This window comes from Agelaius phoeniceus, chromosome 5, assembly GCF_051311805.1.
Source record: "Agelaius phoeniceus isolate bAgePho1 chromosome 5, bAgePho1.hap1, whole genome shotgun sequence".
NCBI lineage: Eukaryota > Metazoa > Chordata > Aves > Passeriformes > Icteridae > Agelaius > Agelaius phoeniceus.
Genome location: NC_135269.1, coordinates 2,720,822 through 2,736,691, shown reverse-complemented (window position 1 = coordinate 2,736,691; position 15,870 = coordinate 2,720,822). Strand labels below are relative to the sequence as shown.

The window sequence follows — 15,870 nt, the reverse complement described above, 5'->3', positions numbered from 1 at the left end:
TATTAGAACACCAGAAGCACCAAGCAGAGAACCAGGTCATACACAGATCTGTTAGTTACAGAAGAAGGCCAGGGATTTATTTTTTTTTTCCAAGATGCTCTTCTAACTTCAAAGAAATTGCTAAAAAGTGGAAATAATGAACCATTGTATTGAGGGTGAGCGCAGTGCAGTATTTGCTGAAGAGTTTTTTTTCATTGTTGGGGGGAATGCATCAATAGCAGACTCTAAATTCCTGCACTTGTAGAATCTCTGCACGTCTCATTAGCAGTGAAACAACTGTCAATAACGTTCTCAGCTTTCTTACTTTGCTCCTCCACTGTCATTCACCAAGCTCTAAGCTCCACTGAAACTTCAGCAGCTTGTAATTCTAGATTGTGCTGTTAAATTCAGCTCCCTTTCTTCTGCCTCTTCAAGGGAGCCCTGGATCTGAGATATGAAACCCCAGACCCTAAGGATCCCTTGGGTAGTTGAACAGGGCCTGAGGAGTTGCCTCAGGGTGAAATTTTTCCTGTGTGTGGGCTATCTTCAAGTGCAAATTGGTTTCTTCCCAGTGTTACTATGAGTGATTTGATGCCCTTGTGCAGTTCTTCCCTAGAAAAGTATTTGGAGTCAGTTCATGGATGAATTCCAGTAGAAGTTCCTCAAGTTCCTAACACAGCAAAGGGAATAAATATTCTGCTGCTCCTGCTGTACTGTAATCCAGAAAGAAACACCTAAAGTGAAGCCAAAAAGGTGATTTGATGAATTGTTCCCAGAGCAGAGTGCTTTAGTGAAGCAGGCAGCTTTGTCAAGGTTTGTCAAAAGCTTTCATTTACTATTATATTGGATTGTATTAATGAGCACTTCACCCCAACTCCTGCAGAAGCACCTGAAAGACTTGATGATTTTTAGAATCCATTTAGCTTTGAATGAGAGGGGGAAGGAAAACCACCTCTGTGCTAATGACCATTACACCCAGCAGCAGAAGATTTCACTGTCCATCACCCCCTTCCTACGCAGAGAACCCCGGGCTCACATCCTGCCTGACTTATGAGTAGAGCATCAGATTTAAATACCCAAATTTTAAAGATATCAGAAGGTAGCATATAGACTGTAGGCCAGTCTGTAATTAATATAGCCATCTGTAGAATTCTGATTTGGAAACTTTTGTTTTCTGATCTTTTTACTGTAGAAAACCTGACTTTGCTAAAACCTGCTGGTTTTCTTTTTCATCCCATCAAACAAACCTAGATCCACCTTTAAATCTTGCTCTCACGCTTCCCTATCTTTCCTTAGATTTAAAATGAATACCCCTAAATATGATTTTATTACGCCTTTCATGAAAAATATTATATAAAAGTAAATTAAATTGTGCTTAAACACCTTGTGTCAACTCCTGGCTCTTAATGCCAGCAGCTAGCCAAAACCAACCCTTCTCATCTGTCAGCAATGAATCAGTCCTTTATTTTTAGAAAAAACAGGCCATAGATCTCGTTTCATCCCAAAATACCTAACAAAACACATGAGAGAATGTGGATGTTTTAAAATGTGAATCTAAAAATGTGGAAGTTTTAAAAAAAGGTCTTTATTATTTTATTGATGTGTGATCTAGCAATAGGTTGCAGTAATGTAGATCACCAAAGGAATGTAGTACAAAAAAACTGATAAGCTTTATTTCTAAACATCCTTTTATTCTAAGGTGTCAGAGTATTTTAAGTTCCATCCACACCCTCACATGGTATAATTTGCACAGCTACCTTATTGCTTTGCAGTTCAGCCACCACAGTGAGCAGGGGAATGGAATTGAAAAATCTAAATGCTTATCTTTTCTTCTAACATGCTTGCCTGTGACCTTATTGATGATATTTTTTTCTCTTACTAATTCTGTTCTCTGGGAATTGAAACCTAAATAAAAATTGGTTTTCACTCAAAGTGAAGTTTAAGCTATTAATTATAGACTGACATAGACATAATCATACAGATTGAAGTCATAAGAAGCAAGCACCTTTGGATGAATATGTTCTTTGTGAAAAGTAAACATAATTTTCTCTTGTCACTGCAGATTAAGTTTCTTGTTCAGAGATGCTACTAGCTGAGTTACTTTAAAAAAATAGTCTGATTGAACTGTATTAAGATTTGGAGCTTATAGCATATCAGTGAACGTTGCTGTGGGGAAGCAAGCAGTGAGGGAGTCTCAAACGATGAGGACTTTACCTTTCTTATATTTAGATAATTTGTGAGACCACAGGCAAGTCACTTGGACCAGTCATTACCATGTCTCCTAAAGACAAAGATTACATTTCTCTTCATGGCATTCTCATCAGAGCTGTGCTCTCCATGTAATTTCAGAAAAAAAATAAGGGGAGAAATGTTGCGTTAACAAGGTTGTAACACTTCCATTTTTGTTTCCTTTACAGAGCTCAGAGTGCTATAAACCAGTTACTAATAATCATGTTATCCTCCAAAGAGGATCTATCATTTTTATCTCTGTAGTACTGGTATGGTAGCAAATCTGCCTGGGGTACAGCTAAAACCTACTTTGTCAATCTGTGGCAAAGCTACACTTCTATTTCTTGTAGCACACTTTTCATCTAGACCAGGTTTCCACATTATTTTGTTGAGGCATTAATCCATTTTGTCTAGTCCTTTGTGTAACAATAGCTGTCAAAACATTTCTCTTTGTATTTGTGCAAATTAAATCCATTCATTAAGTCAACTGCGTGGCCACTTCTGCTTGCAGTGTTTCAGGCGGCCTTGCTGTGTCAATAAAGACTTTGCTGATGGATAGTATCTGCTTCACACAGCAGAAGCTAACACAAACCACTAATGTAAAAGCAGTTATAACAACAAAATTAAGTTTCTCTTCTGTAGCTTGTTTTGCCTGGAAGCATGGTGGCATGGAAAAATTACACTTGAAAAAGACACTTTTTATGTATCTGTGGTTCAAGATTGTTACTTCATATGAGGGTACTCTGTATTTTTCTAGCTGTACCAGTTCCTGTCACTGTCATTGCAACAGGAATGCCATTCCTAAAGAATCAGGAAAAGGTGACTCAGGGCTCATGGATGTCTCTGTAATATTCTTGTTTCTATGCCTGTCCACAGGCTGGAGGTGAGGCAGAATGAAAAGAGCAGGTGAGGCATTAAGTAAAAAACATATGTTGGGGCCGTTCTAAAATGTAAAGGAAACTTCCCAGTCTGACCAATTAGGGGCTCTCTGGCAGTCACACTCCCTTCAAGGTGACAAGCGTCTGTGCCTGTTCATGGCCTGCTGCCCTTTCCCAGCACCCAGAGCACCATCTGCAGCTTGCACTGCACTAAATGTGTTCCTCAACCAGAGGGGATAAAGATAAAAAGTTCATCATTTTAGTGATGAGGCAAACACGATTTGGTGAAATGAGGAGAGGAAGAACTTTGAGGAAAGCTGTGGGTAGGCAGAACACAGAGATGAGAGGAGGAGGAGCAGAGGAGAACACATGCATTGGTACAGTCCCAGGAACTGGGAATTGGACACTTGAGCTTTGAAAAGGGACTTGAGAAGGGTTTGGCTATAACAGGGATATGCTTTGCACCAGTATGGGTATTTCACTGTGTTGCTGTTCACTCCTCCCACTCTTACATCTGTACTTTCTGCTCTTGAAATGAAGAAATTTTGCAGCTGCATGGAGGTGCTATCAAAGGTGATCCTTGCTTCAGGTATTTGCATCAGATGGAAATGAGTTTGTCCCTTATGATGTTTAATATGTTTGTTTAAAAAAAGAATCCTATATATACATTTATAGCTCTTGTAACCTCAGTGGTGAGTCTGTATTTTACTTACAGTGTAGTGTCAGTGCAGAACATTTACAGGATGTGTAAGTCCCCTGTAAATGGGCTGAATGGCATTTAAGTTTATCCATTCATTTATGCTGAAGACTTCTGCTGCCATGAGAGAGAGGAGTCTCATCTAAGACACATTTTCCATGATTTATTCATAGGGGTGAGCATTTTGGGTTTGTTTATTTTTTTAACTAAATCCAGCCCTTTTTATTCAGGCATTCTATCAAAAGCCCTTTTAGGTAGAAATACGGTTTACATTTAAACAAAGTTTTCAAGCCAAAAAAAAAAAATCATCTTTCCTTCATGGCCCAGGGAGTTCTGAAACAACTTACCATGCTGTAAAACTGTATAAATATGAAATATCCTTTTTTGTGCTTCTGTGGCTGAAGGCTCAATAAAGCATCCTGAATCTAATTGGATACACACCAAAGTTGTAACTGATGATGCATACTAACTTGTTTTGGTGATGAATTTACCTTTGTAAAAATCATTGTTGTTTTTTTCATTAATCCCAAAGGACTTTTTCAAATGCAAAAAGGTATTTGCCTCAACCCTGAAATATTTCTTGAATTATTTCACCGCTTTAAAACAAGATGTGAAGGGGAAAAAATTAAATTATTTTTGTTCCAAATGATTTTAAGAGTGAAAAAACAAGGCTGTGTTCTAATTTAGAAAAGGTTGCCAAGAGCAGTAAATGGAAAGAGGCAAATAAGATTAAGGCATTCCCTTGTCATGGGCTGCTGGATCATCTTTGACCAGCAGCTTAGTTTTTAGGATTCATGCCAGCTGAGTGAGTCTGATCTTAGCTGGCACATGATTTGAGAAAGAAAAATGTGAACTCTGCTTTTGCCACCTCTGTGTGAGCTGCACAGGGTGAAAACTTAGACTTCTTTGAGAACCAAGGGTCGCCTGCCTTGATGGATGTGGTTTCCGGACCTACAGCTAATATTTAATTTTTGAGTTGGGTGTCAGACGCTACAAGTCATTCTGCAGTGGCACATTTATAACCAGGACACTGCACTGTTTGGCTTTGAAGAATATGCATAAATAATATCAAGGTTTGGGAGCACATGCAGCTTGTCAAGGATATTTTCTCCATGTCCTTGTTGTTCTCTTTCAGAATTTAATGGTCAATGATGCAACTAAGCAATTATTATTTGTTTTCCTAGAAAACATGCCAGAACCATCAATTTTCACAGAAGCAGGTGCCAAGAACTGGGTTTGTATTATTCAGTCTTCTTTGCACTTAGAATTTAAACTACTAGAGCTTTTAGGAGAGGTAGCAAGGATAAAAGCAGGAAGTGGAAAGCAGAGATAACCATTTATTTGTTGTTTTTCCCCCAAACTGCAGCAACTGTACTTTGGGAAGCCACGAAAGTCTCCGAAAGGCAAGCACCTGCATTCAGCTTCGCCTGCACCATGCTGCTCATCTGGAGCACAGCTTGGCTAGAACAGTAAGTAACTTTCTCTTCTTCCCCTTTCCTTCTGCATCCCTGTGTCACATGCATATTTTCTGCTTTCTTCCCTTTATGGGAAGCTGTCACTCTACTATGAAGTACTCAGAGCAGGAAATTTTCTTCAGCTGAACAGTTGCAAGCAAGAGATTTGACCAGAGGCTTTACACAAAATCACAGTTCTTTCAGTTAGTTGGTGACCTTTAATTAGATTTTGGTTTTTTTAAGCCATGAGATTTATCAGCTTTAGCACTCTCTGAAATTCCAGGGAATGCTCTGCCTATCCTATTTTTTCAGAGTTTCAGGATTTCAGATGTCCCCACATTCTGATCATCTCAGGAAAGCATTAATCTTCATAGTGAACAGTCAGCAAATACTTACAGGTTGCTAACAAGAGCCTCACTTGCTTTCAGAAAAGGATTTTTGAGCTAAAGCAGACAGGAAATGGTATTTTCTGTGAGTTCAAAACCCTTTTTTTTAAATATATATATTAGTGTTAGTATTTTGCCAGGCATAATGATTTAAGAGTTAACCTTGTGAGCATAACCGCAGATGAAAGAAGCCAGAGGCCTGTCATGATGAGAAGGTGGAGACTTTTCCATTATTTAAATATTTGTGGCTTTCTAGAGAGATTGTGTAGTTCAGGCCATTAGAAAACATTCAGCCTCTCAAAAGAATTTGTGGACCCTCCAGTTAGGGTTTAAGTGGGAAGGGTGACATTTTAAGATCTCAAAGTGAATTATTGATCAGCCCTTTACAGGGACAGGCACAGCTCTGAAAGCTTCAGGCCGTGAAGTTATTTCATGTTACTAATAATAGCAAAGAGCAGGAGCAGCCCTTGAGGTGGAATCAGTCACAGACACAGAGTTTTCCCCCAGCTCTAGGGCGTGCTTGTGACAGGGCACTGGTACAGAAATGAGAGGTTCTGCTCACAGCCAGCAAGTCCATCAGGACCAGAAAAAAACCTAACAGATAAAGTGCCTTGAAAGCTGAAGTGTTTCTTTCACTCTGGACCTAGTCCTATACATTTCTTTATGTGTACTGAAACCTGCTTGAGCCACGATGAATTGAAGGATCTGATGTAGTCTACACTGAGCTCACAGTTAGTTTTGTTGCTGCTGTTAGGTAAAACACATGGCTGTAAAATGCATTAGAAAGTCACAGACTGAGAGGTTATGGAAAAAAAATTTCTTCCCTCAGAATTCATATAAAAAGATGCAAAAATTATGCTTTTACAAAAGAAAATAAGCAGAAACTTTGGGAGTTTTAAGATTCTTCAGCTGTCTCTGACACTTATGCACATACCCAGCTACTGTTTATTTTCGTGAAATAATGTGCTCTTGAGAGAACTTCACCTCTGATCTAAATGATCCTTCTAAATTTTGAAATATGAAGTATGTTTCATTATAGAAGTCTCCACTAAGGTTGTAGTTTAATTAGTGTCACAGAAGCAAGATCTTGACAGATCTTGTATATAATAATCACCCACGTGTAATCCGATAGTAAATAATTCACACAAGCCCACCTGTTGCTGTAGTCCATCAAATCCTCTTTGGATCCTATCAATCACACATGTGTGATTCTTTACAGGCCGGGTGGTCAAACACAAAAAATGGGTTCCCAGAAAGGTTGCTGGTGCCTATCAGTCCCTTAGGAAGAGGCCTTCAGACAATGTCATTTGTAAGGGGCTTTTCATTCACGGGCAGCCCTGAAGAGGTGAAGTAGTTGGACTACATGAGAATTGTAGGTCCCCACCAGCTAAACTATGTCCTTTCTCCCTTCCATTGCCATCCCCTTCCATTTCCTTGTGCACTTCCATTTCCTTCTCCCCTTCCATTGCAGTCCCCTTCCGTTGCATCCCTTTCCATTTCCTTGTGCCCTTCCTGTAAATCCAAATGACATTGACCATCTTCCAGTCAGCTGGGACCTTCTTAGATTGTCAAGAGCTTTGGAAAAGAACTGAGAGGATGCAGCCATGAAATCAGCTAGGTCCTTTAGTGCTCTGCAATGAATCCCACCAAGGCCTTGTGGACCCAGAAACATTTTTTGGCCGTGAAACACACGCTCTTGAAAGGACCATGCAGTTTATTGGATGAAGTACCAGAGGGGATGCTGAGAAGCTGAAGTCATTCGGTGCCATTTTGTGGTTCCAGAGGAGCAGCAGCAGGGCCAGGCGGGTGCTCACGTTCTCTCAGTGGGATCACCTCGCGTGAGGCTGCGGGAAGGGGCACTGGAGGGCCCTGGAGCTGCTTCCTGGCTTTGGGCACTCTCGGCATCCACGGGCCTGCTTCTGGCAGCCCAGCGCTGCTGCTCCTGCACCGCCTGCATTGCCCACAGCATGACGGCCATGATGGCCTGCGCTCCCCTCTCGGTGTCCCCACTACGGTGCGGGCGGCCAGCCAGGCCCACAACGCACTCGCTGTAGTCGCTGTCCCCTCGCACGGAGTGCAGCAGCTGCTCCATGGGCTGCCGGCACACGGGGCAGCTGTCCCTGGCCCTGGCCCACTGCTGGATGCAGCTGAGGCAGAACTTGTGCATGCAGTAGGTGACGTAGGCCGGCCTCCTCATGGGGCCCAGGCAGATGGGGCACTGCGCGTTCTCTGCTGCCTCCTGTGCTGCTGCCTGCGGCGGCCGGCTCTGGCTGCCAGAGCTGCTCTGCTCCATGTCTTCTTTGGCAGTGGATGCCATGTCCTGCCAGGGTAGATGGGCAGAGTGCTGGAGCTCAGCTGGCAGGTGGGGCTTGCTCAGGGTATGAGCTGCTCCCTCTTGCCAGGGCTGCAGCACCGGGTGTCATGCAAGCAAAGGGAAAGGGCCTGTTGTCACCTTCACTGGGGGTGAATGGTGGAAATGCCCAGGTCCTTCAAGAGGGAATGCCTTCCAGCACCAAGTGTTACACAGGGACAGGGGCTGCATAGGGTCTGAATGGTAGAAATGCCCAGGTCCTTCAAGAGGGCACTGGGTGTCACACAAGAGCAGGGACAGAGCCTATCCTGGGGGTGAATGATGGAAATGCCCAGGTCCTTCAAGAGGGAAAGCCTCCCAGCAGCAGGGGTCCTGCAAGCAAAGGGGCAGGGGCTACTAAGTGTCACATAGGGACAGAGACAGGGCCTACGCTGGGAGTGAGTGGTGGAAATGCCCAGGTTCTTCAAGAGGGAAAGCCTCCCAGCACCAGGTGTCACACAAGCAAAGGGATGGGACCTACCCTGGGAGTAAATGGTGGAAATGTTCAAGTCCTTCAAGAGGGAAAGCCTCCCAGCACCAGGTGACCAGGTGTCACACGAGCAAAGGGGTGGGGGCTGCCCAGGAGGTGAATGGTGGAAATGCCCAGGTTCTTCAAGAGGGAAAGCCTCCCAGCTGCCCAGGGAGAAATCTCCCCTCCCAGTCCCCCTCTGCTGCTGAGAGTGCACCTCCTGGGTGTTTACAAGGCCTGGGTGTGCTAGGGCTGGGAAAAAACCTGGGCTGACCTAGCTGACGCAACCTGCTGGGTCATCTGTGACATTATAGCCTATTGCTAGGTGAATCCATGGTCAGATTGGATCCCTGGTTGGTGATGTCATAATCCAGCTGTTGCACTAGATGATTGCTCTAGATCTCTGGCAAATGAGCTGTGTTCCTTTCTCTTCTCTTCTTCCCTTCTTTACTTTCTTTTAGTACTCCAGGATGAATCCTACCAAGGCTCTGTGGACTTAAGAACATTGATCTGCTGCAGATGGCCCCTTACAATCACAGTGTCCACAAAGGGAAGGTCACGGTTGCTGCAGTTGTGCTCCTCCAGCTGAGAGGACAGGGAAGCCCCAGGTTTATCAGTAGTCTTAAAGACTGAGGCAAAACAAGCCCTAAAGTCCTCTGCTTTTTCTGTACACCCATTTGCCAAGTGGGACCATCTTCGTCAATGAAGGTGTTTTCTTTGGACACCCACTTGCTACTGACATACTTAATAAAACTCCTTGTTTTCTGACACAGCAAAAGCTGGTGGAAGAAATATCCAGGTCCTTCAAATGGCAAAGCCTTAAGCTGCCCAGGGTGATGCTTCCCCTCACAGCTCACCTCTAAGTCTGCATCATCTCTTCCTCTGGACCGCCTCAGTGTGAAATCAAAGCAGAATTGATGCATTCCCTAGGCCATGTTGTCTGCCTTCTTCATGTCTCCCATGTAGGCAGGGCACTGGAATATCCCACTGCCTCCAATCTCCCTGCCTGGATTCAAGCACATCCTGGTTCCCCCACTGAATCTAATTTAAAGCTCTATTTCTAAATCCAGCTAGCTTGTTTTCCTGAACACTCTTGGCCCCACTGGTGCCTGTATAGTGCCACCCAGTGTAACATAAAATACTCACCAAATAAAATTTCAGATCAGAACATCCTGAACACAGTTGAGAACATTCTGACTTTGGAAAATACCATGTTAACATCTCTGATATGCATTCTTCTTTATCGGAATAATGTATGTCACCATACACCTCTCTTCCACAGAGTGGAGATGACCAAAGAAGGTTCAGTGTGAACGAGCTGTTGGAAGACACTTGTGCCTGGAGACTGATTTGGTAAGCTGCTATTCAGCAATATTTATGTTTCTAATTGTTTATATTTGTAGGAAGCCTCCTTGCACCAAAGGACAATTCTGAGAACTACTGGGGACAGGAATGATACCAATGAGAAAGACAATTGGTTCAATATTTCAGACTTTTTCTTTTCAGACCTTAGTTGTTACTTAGCAAAAATCAATGTTTTTCAGATCCATGTAATTTTTCCCAATTGTCTCCTTTTCATATTACTGAAATTTTCATTGAAGGTTTCATTTTTCCCAAAGATTCCCAAGATTGAAGGTGTCAAAATCGTCATGTATGTGTTGCTGTTAGAGAATTTTTGACATTAAATATTGTAAAAGTAGTAGGTTTGCTCTTCATTAGGACTGTATTTTCACAGTTCAGTTATCTTTAAACCTCTTTTTACTTTTTTTTTTTGTTCTTTTTTAATGGAGACTAACTATGATGGGCCTTTAACTTGGCAGTCAAAATGAAGTTGATTGTAAAGCTAGTCTGTGCTGGACAAACACTAAATGAGATATATTCCTCATTCATCTTTAATTGTATTCCATTTAGATAAATTCTCATTTTAGATAAAGAAGCTGTTGACACTTTTTGCAATGTTTTTCATCATTGTGTTATAAAGTAATTTACCAACAATAGTGAACTTAAATGACACACCTGTCATTAGGCAGATGGAGGAAAACAGAGGGGTAGTGACTTGTTTGAGGGGGAGTACCTGGTGCTTACTGGGGACCCATCTGGCTTCCTAGGAGCATGGCCCAGATTTCCATTCTGGTCCTTGCTCCAAAGAACTGAGTAGAAGAAATAAATTTTACAGATGGCAAGTGTATGAAATTTGGTAGCACAGAGGATGTCTGCAGGACAGGATCATTTGCTGTGGGTCCCTTTTCTCCAGGCTAAACAATCCCATCTCCCTCTCCCCATTAGAACTGTGTTCCAGACCCATCCCCAGCTCTGCTCCCTCTTCTGGACACACTCCAACACCTCAATGCCCTTCTTGGTGAGGGGCCCAACTCGGAGGACAATCACATGGGAACAGCTCCCAACAATTCCCTTCACCACAACCCTCTGGCCCCAGGCATGCATTTGGGCACTGCTTAGTGAGGCAGAATGGTGATAAACAGCATTTTAGAAGGGGAACCTAGCAGTTCTCCATGGTAGGTGCTGCTGCCAGGAGACTGAAAAATGAAAGTGCAGGTCCATGCTATGTACCTGTCATCCTCCTCCCATTTAGAGCAGCTGGGAGCTAGGACTGCCTCTCCTGTTTGTGCTTTTCTTATTTCCTTTTCAAAACTCTTGCACCATATTGACTTACTAAAATCAAAAAAAAATGTCCTTAACATCAAAGAAGTACTAAATGTTCACGGGTTGGTTAGGCTTGCCTTATTTATACACAGCTATAATGATGCACAAGTATGAGGCATGTCTGTGTGATAAGATATGGGTATTATTAGCTATCTGGCAGACAAGGACTCAGGATGGCATTAGTAGGGGTATTTCAATCATCATTACAACTTGCTGGGTTTGTTTCCTATTAATGATGCAAAATTATGGCTGCTTTATGCCAAAAATTCTCCAGGGGAAAATAAACTGATGGAAAATATGCTAATTTTTTGAACTAGCATTGTAATTTAGGAAATTATTCTGCATTTTAACCTGCATTTTGACCAACCATGCTAATAAACATGCTCACCTCCATGGAAAAATACAACAAGGCAAGCTCATATGTTCAGATATATTTTTGAACTGGGCAAGGCTGTGAAAAAGATCTTATGCCTGAAGACTCGGTCAAAGCAGAGTGACAACTTGTATTAGCTATGATTTAACAGGATTACAGGAGGAATTTCCAGGCAGCAGCTCCACATACAAACTGCCTGGCTAGATAAAGCCAGTGCAGATTGGAAATAAAAAGCTGTAAAGGCAAATCTACCTGTAGGAGGAAGAGAATAGTTGGCATATCCAGGGAAATGCACTGTGGTACTGGCACAGGGGAGACCACCTAACTTTTCTTTGTTCTGTTTTATTTCAGTGCAATGAGTCTTCTCTTTCTGCCATGAAATATAGATAATGAAAATCTAATCATATACCATGAAACCTGTACTTTGGGCTGCAGTTGCAATTCTAAATTCTAATTGCTTAGTTGGCCCAACTAAAATATATGAGGACACACACAGTTGCTCTATAAATGGTTAATTTGCTTTGAAGCTCTGAAAAAATATCAAAATATTTTTGGGACTTAGAGCTACCAGACTGCAATGGGGATGGAAGAGTGGGGGGAAATTTCTTCTAAGCCTTCTGAAGAGAAGAACCTTAATAAAAGATTGGTGTGGGATAGAAGAGTAGAATTTAAAAGACAGGAATAAAATGATAGAGTAAAACAAACAATCAAGGAAGAATTTAAATTGCAGTTTGCTCTTTTTTATATAAGCATGTGCAAACCCCAACTACCTCTGATGGCTATCAAGGTAATGATGTGTCCCTTTTACTAATCAGTGGGCTAGGCAAGGTGTAAAACTGGGAATTAAGGTTTACTTATCCTTTCCTACTACAGAGGAGGCTTGCCAGGATGATGTCTTAGCAATAGTCTCACAGGCACCTGTTTTTGTTTTGTTCAGCTGACAAATGAAGAACAGCAGGAATTTCACAGTGCTTGAAACACAGAAAATTCCACAAATGCTTCTTATAAGCAAAAATATGATTCCAGATAGCACTTGGAGCCTGGGGTAGTAAAAGTGTGAGATTTACAGCTTGAGGAGTTTAGTGTAGAGAGGTGTATGCTCCTCTTCATAATCCTAATTAATTTAGTGAAGCTTTGCTAAGACTCAGCAATCTGCCTGTACAAATTTTGTGGCAGCTTCTGTAGCATGACAGAGGCATGCAACCACAGAGTGGTGAGTGGCTCTCTACAGAAGTAAAGCAAATTTTACTGCTTAGGAAATGCTGTGGAAAGGCAGGTGCTGAAACAGTTTGAGCATGTAAACTTGAGAACTGCATGCAAATTAAGTTTCATGGGTTATGTAGCAATGCTGTCCTGTTTTATAACACACTTTTGTACTTGGGACTTAGCCTGTGTTATGGAAGTGTTGAGATTTTCCAGATCTTGGGCAGATGTTTTATCTGATTCCATGCAGTTTAAGTCTGTGAAGTGATTGAGGCAGAAGGCATTGAATCATAAAATCATCTAAGTTGGAAAAGAGCATTAAGATCATCAAGTCTAAGTGTAAGAATGTAGCATATACTTGAGTCCATCCTTCTTTAAGGTAATATTAAAACACTTGCTTAACCATAAAGAGTAAAATAAATGGGAAGTGAATTTCAATAGACATTGAAACAGCAAATCACTTACTGGGGTTCTTTAACTTGGGAAACTTGTATCTTCTATAAATAGACTTTTTTCATCTATTCTTTGTGGCAAAAGTCTACCAAAAACCCAGGGAAGTCCAGGCTCAATTGCATGATGTCTGCATACACACTTGGCTTTATTTTATACTAATATAAAATGGCTCTCAAATTATTTCAAATGTCTAGAATGTGAAAAAAAAAACCCAACAAAAAACAAATCCAAACCTGTTCTCTCTTGTTTCCCTTTTTTTTCTGATTTCTAGGCAGAACCTTATCTCTGTTATTATCAACTACAGAGGTCAAGTGGAATATCTGCTGCAAAATGAGGTATTTGTTCTCAGTTTGTTACACCAGAAAAGCATTAACTTCTACATGAAAGGTATCTAATTATTAATCTGTCTTAGATGCAATTAAGGAAGACTTTTCATTAAGACTGCTTAATCTGACTTTGAAAGGATATAAATTCTCTTAATAAAACTTGGTCTGAGGTTAGGAAGAAAGTGTTATAAATTTAAAATATAAAAGGTGACTGTTTCTATGTGTCAAGGAACTTGTAAATAAAACCAGAGTTGTTTGAGTTGGCAATATAATATTTGGAATTAGTAGAGGTATAATGCATCATATGGATCTGCAAAATTTGTCCCTGATTTTGAAAACGCCTAAGCTTAATGTTTACATATATAGTACATACATGCAAGCATGTGCTAGTTTGAAGGATTAAATTTAGCCAGCAAAATTCCCAAGAGCTTTATTTTCAAGCATTGTAGGCTGCCAATTGAATGCTACATGCTTGAAGGAAAACTCTTTTAGGAAATCTTCTCTGCTGTCCAATGTTTTAAGGACAAATATCTAAAGGACAAATTGAGTCATACCTTGGAAGAAACCATATGTTTATTTGATCTGACTTCCAAGCTGGCATGATAACTGATTTGATCTGACTTTCAAGTTGGCATGATAACTGATTTTCTAAGGTTTAAAACTAGAAAGAACAAAAGACTTATAAAAATCAAAGAATACTGATGTAGCATGAAGATATTCCAGTGTATCCCTTCCAGAGTTATAACTCATTATGCTAAGTTATGCATTACTTTGAAATATATGTTAGAACATAAAATGAATATTTTTCTTCAGAACTCTGTCACTTACATTTTAGTTCAGAATTTAGTATCTCTGGAAATTCTTGATCTATTATTATTTCTATTTTGAATAGGCAGAAAACATAAATTTGCATACAAATTTTATACATGTACACACATGTACAGAAATCCACCTAAACGTAGAGACACATACATGAATACATATATATCAATAATATATAATATTTGTAAATACATTATATAGATATATACAAACATTTTACATTTTGTGTAAATCTTAGATGCTTTTTCAAAATGCAAAACACAAATTTAGAGGCTGTTGAAGTGTGCCTGGCTACAAAATAAAACTCTGGGTCTGGTACTGTGCAGGTATTTGCTGAATTTTTCTTTGTAAGCATCATCTCAAAGGGAAGTGTTTAGTGTATAAAATGTGATGCAGTCATAACCATTTGGAAAAGTTAGTTCCCCAAGCTCAAATGCACACGTATATTTCTTCACTGAAGTAGACCCACCAGGGTAGTTATTTACATTCACTTGAAATTTTAGGGCCTAAAGCAAGAGGATTCTAAATTCAAAAAAAGCCATAACCTCACCATTAATGAGACTTTGCAATCCACCCTCTGCAACTGACGCCGTGCAGATATTCCTCAGACCTATAATGAAGCATTCCTAAATTTGTTTTTGCTAAAGATTTTTACATTGAGTAAGCAATTTCTTGAAACCATTAACTTTTTATAAAGGGAAGGAAGTACATTTTTCAAATATTCATACCATCCAGCAAATATGTGTGTGTCTAGAGCTAAATTTCTCTGTAGTTTTTTTTTTTTTTTTTTTTTAAATAAGGCCTTTTCTACTCAGGGACACTCAATAAGTTCATATTAATTGCTTAAAAGAGTAGGATTGGAAGTTAATGATTTAGGTCATATCATGGATATTTTCATTCAGAGGCTCAGTGTATGGAGATTTTTCAAACCTAGAGTCATGAAGTCTGATTTCCTTTAATTAGTGGCTCAAAAAATGATGGCGCTCTAATGTAATGAGTAATATGTAGTAAACAAAACAAAAAATGAGACCCCTTTATTTGGGCTTTGAATCCTTGTTTACTTATTTTCTCTAACTTCTGATTAGATTGCTTAAAGAAGGTCTAAAATTGGGGTTGTTGTAAACTCCTCCTTATCCCAAATCTGCACAGAAGTAATTCTGCCACTTTTCCAAGCTATTCCCATTCCCACCTAGCACTGTTGTTACTCCTCTCTGGTTCAGCACAATCCACCTTCAGCACTGCATTCAGGAATTTAAGACACTGGGAGCTGTTCACAGATTGTAAATTAAGTGCACACATAACTGCTGAAATTCTGTACTCAGCTGGAAGTTCTTTAAGCATTCAGTTTTTAACCAGACACACCTTGAGATTCTCAGTTGAAAAAAAAAATTTGCACATTTTTGTACTTATTTACAAATTTATTCTTCCAACAGATATGGGGATACCAGAACATTTGACTTATGGCACAAGCCCACTACCATTATTAATCTAATTAGTAATAATAGTAAATAAATGGAAAATTAATTTTGAGATTGATAATGACTTTATAAAACAAACATATTAAAAAGATAATGAAGATGTCTGGCA

The 15,870-nt window shown here is 40.3% G+C and overlaps 1 protein-coding gene across 1 annotated transcript in view; it reads left to right on the top strand.

Moving 5' to 3' along the window:
- The window catches only part of PIK3C2G (phosphatidylinositol-4-phosphate 3-kinase catalytic subunit type 2 gamma), a 202,528-nt gene that overhangs the window by 12,953 nt on the left and 173,705 nt on the right, over positions 1–15,870 (top strand). Inside the window, exons 5-7 of the mRNA XM_077178127.1 lie at positions 5,150–5,252; positions 9,725–9,795; positions 13,407–13,470. Coding sequence (XP_077034242.1) covers positions 5,150–5,252; positions 9,725–9,795; positions 13,407–13,470 — 238 coding nt within the window. The remainder of the gene's footprint in view (positions 1–5,149; positions 5,253–9,724; positions 9,796–13,406; positions 13,471–15,870) is intronic.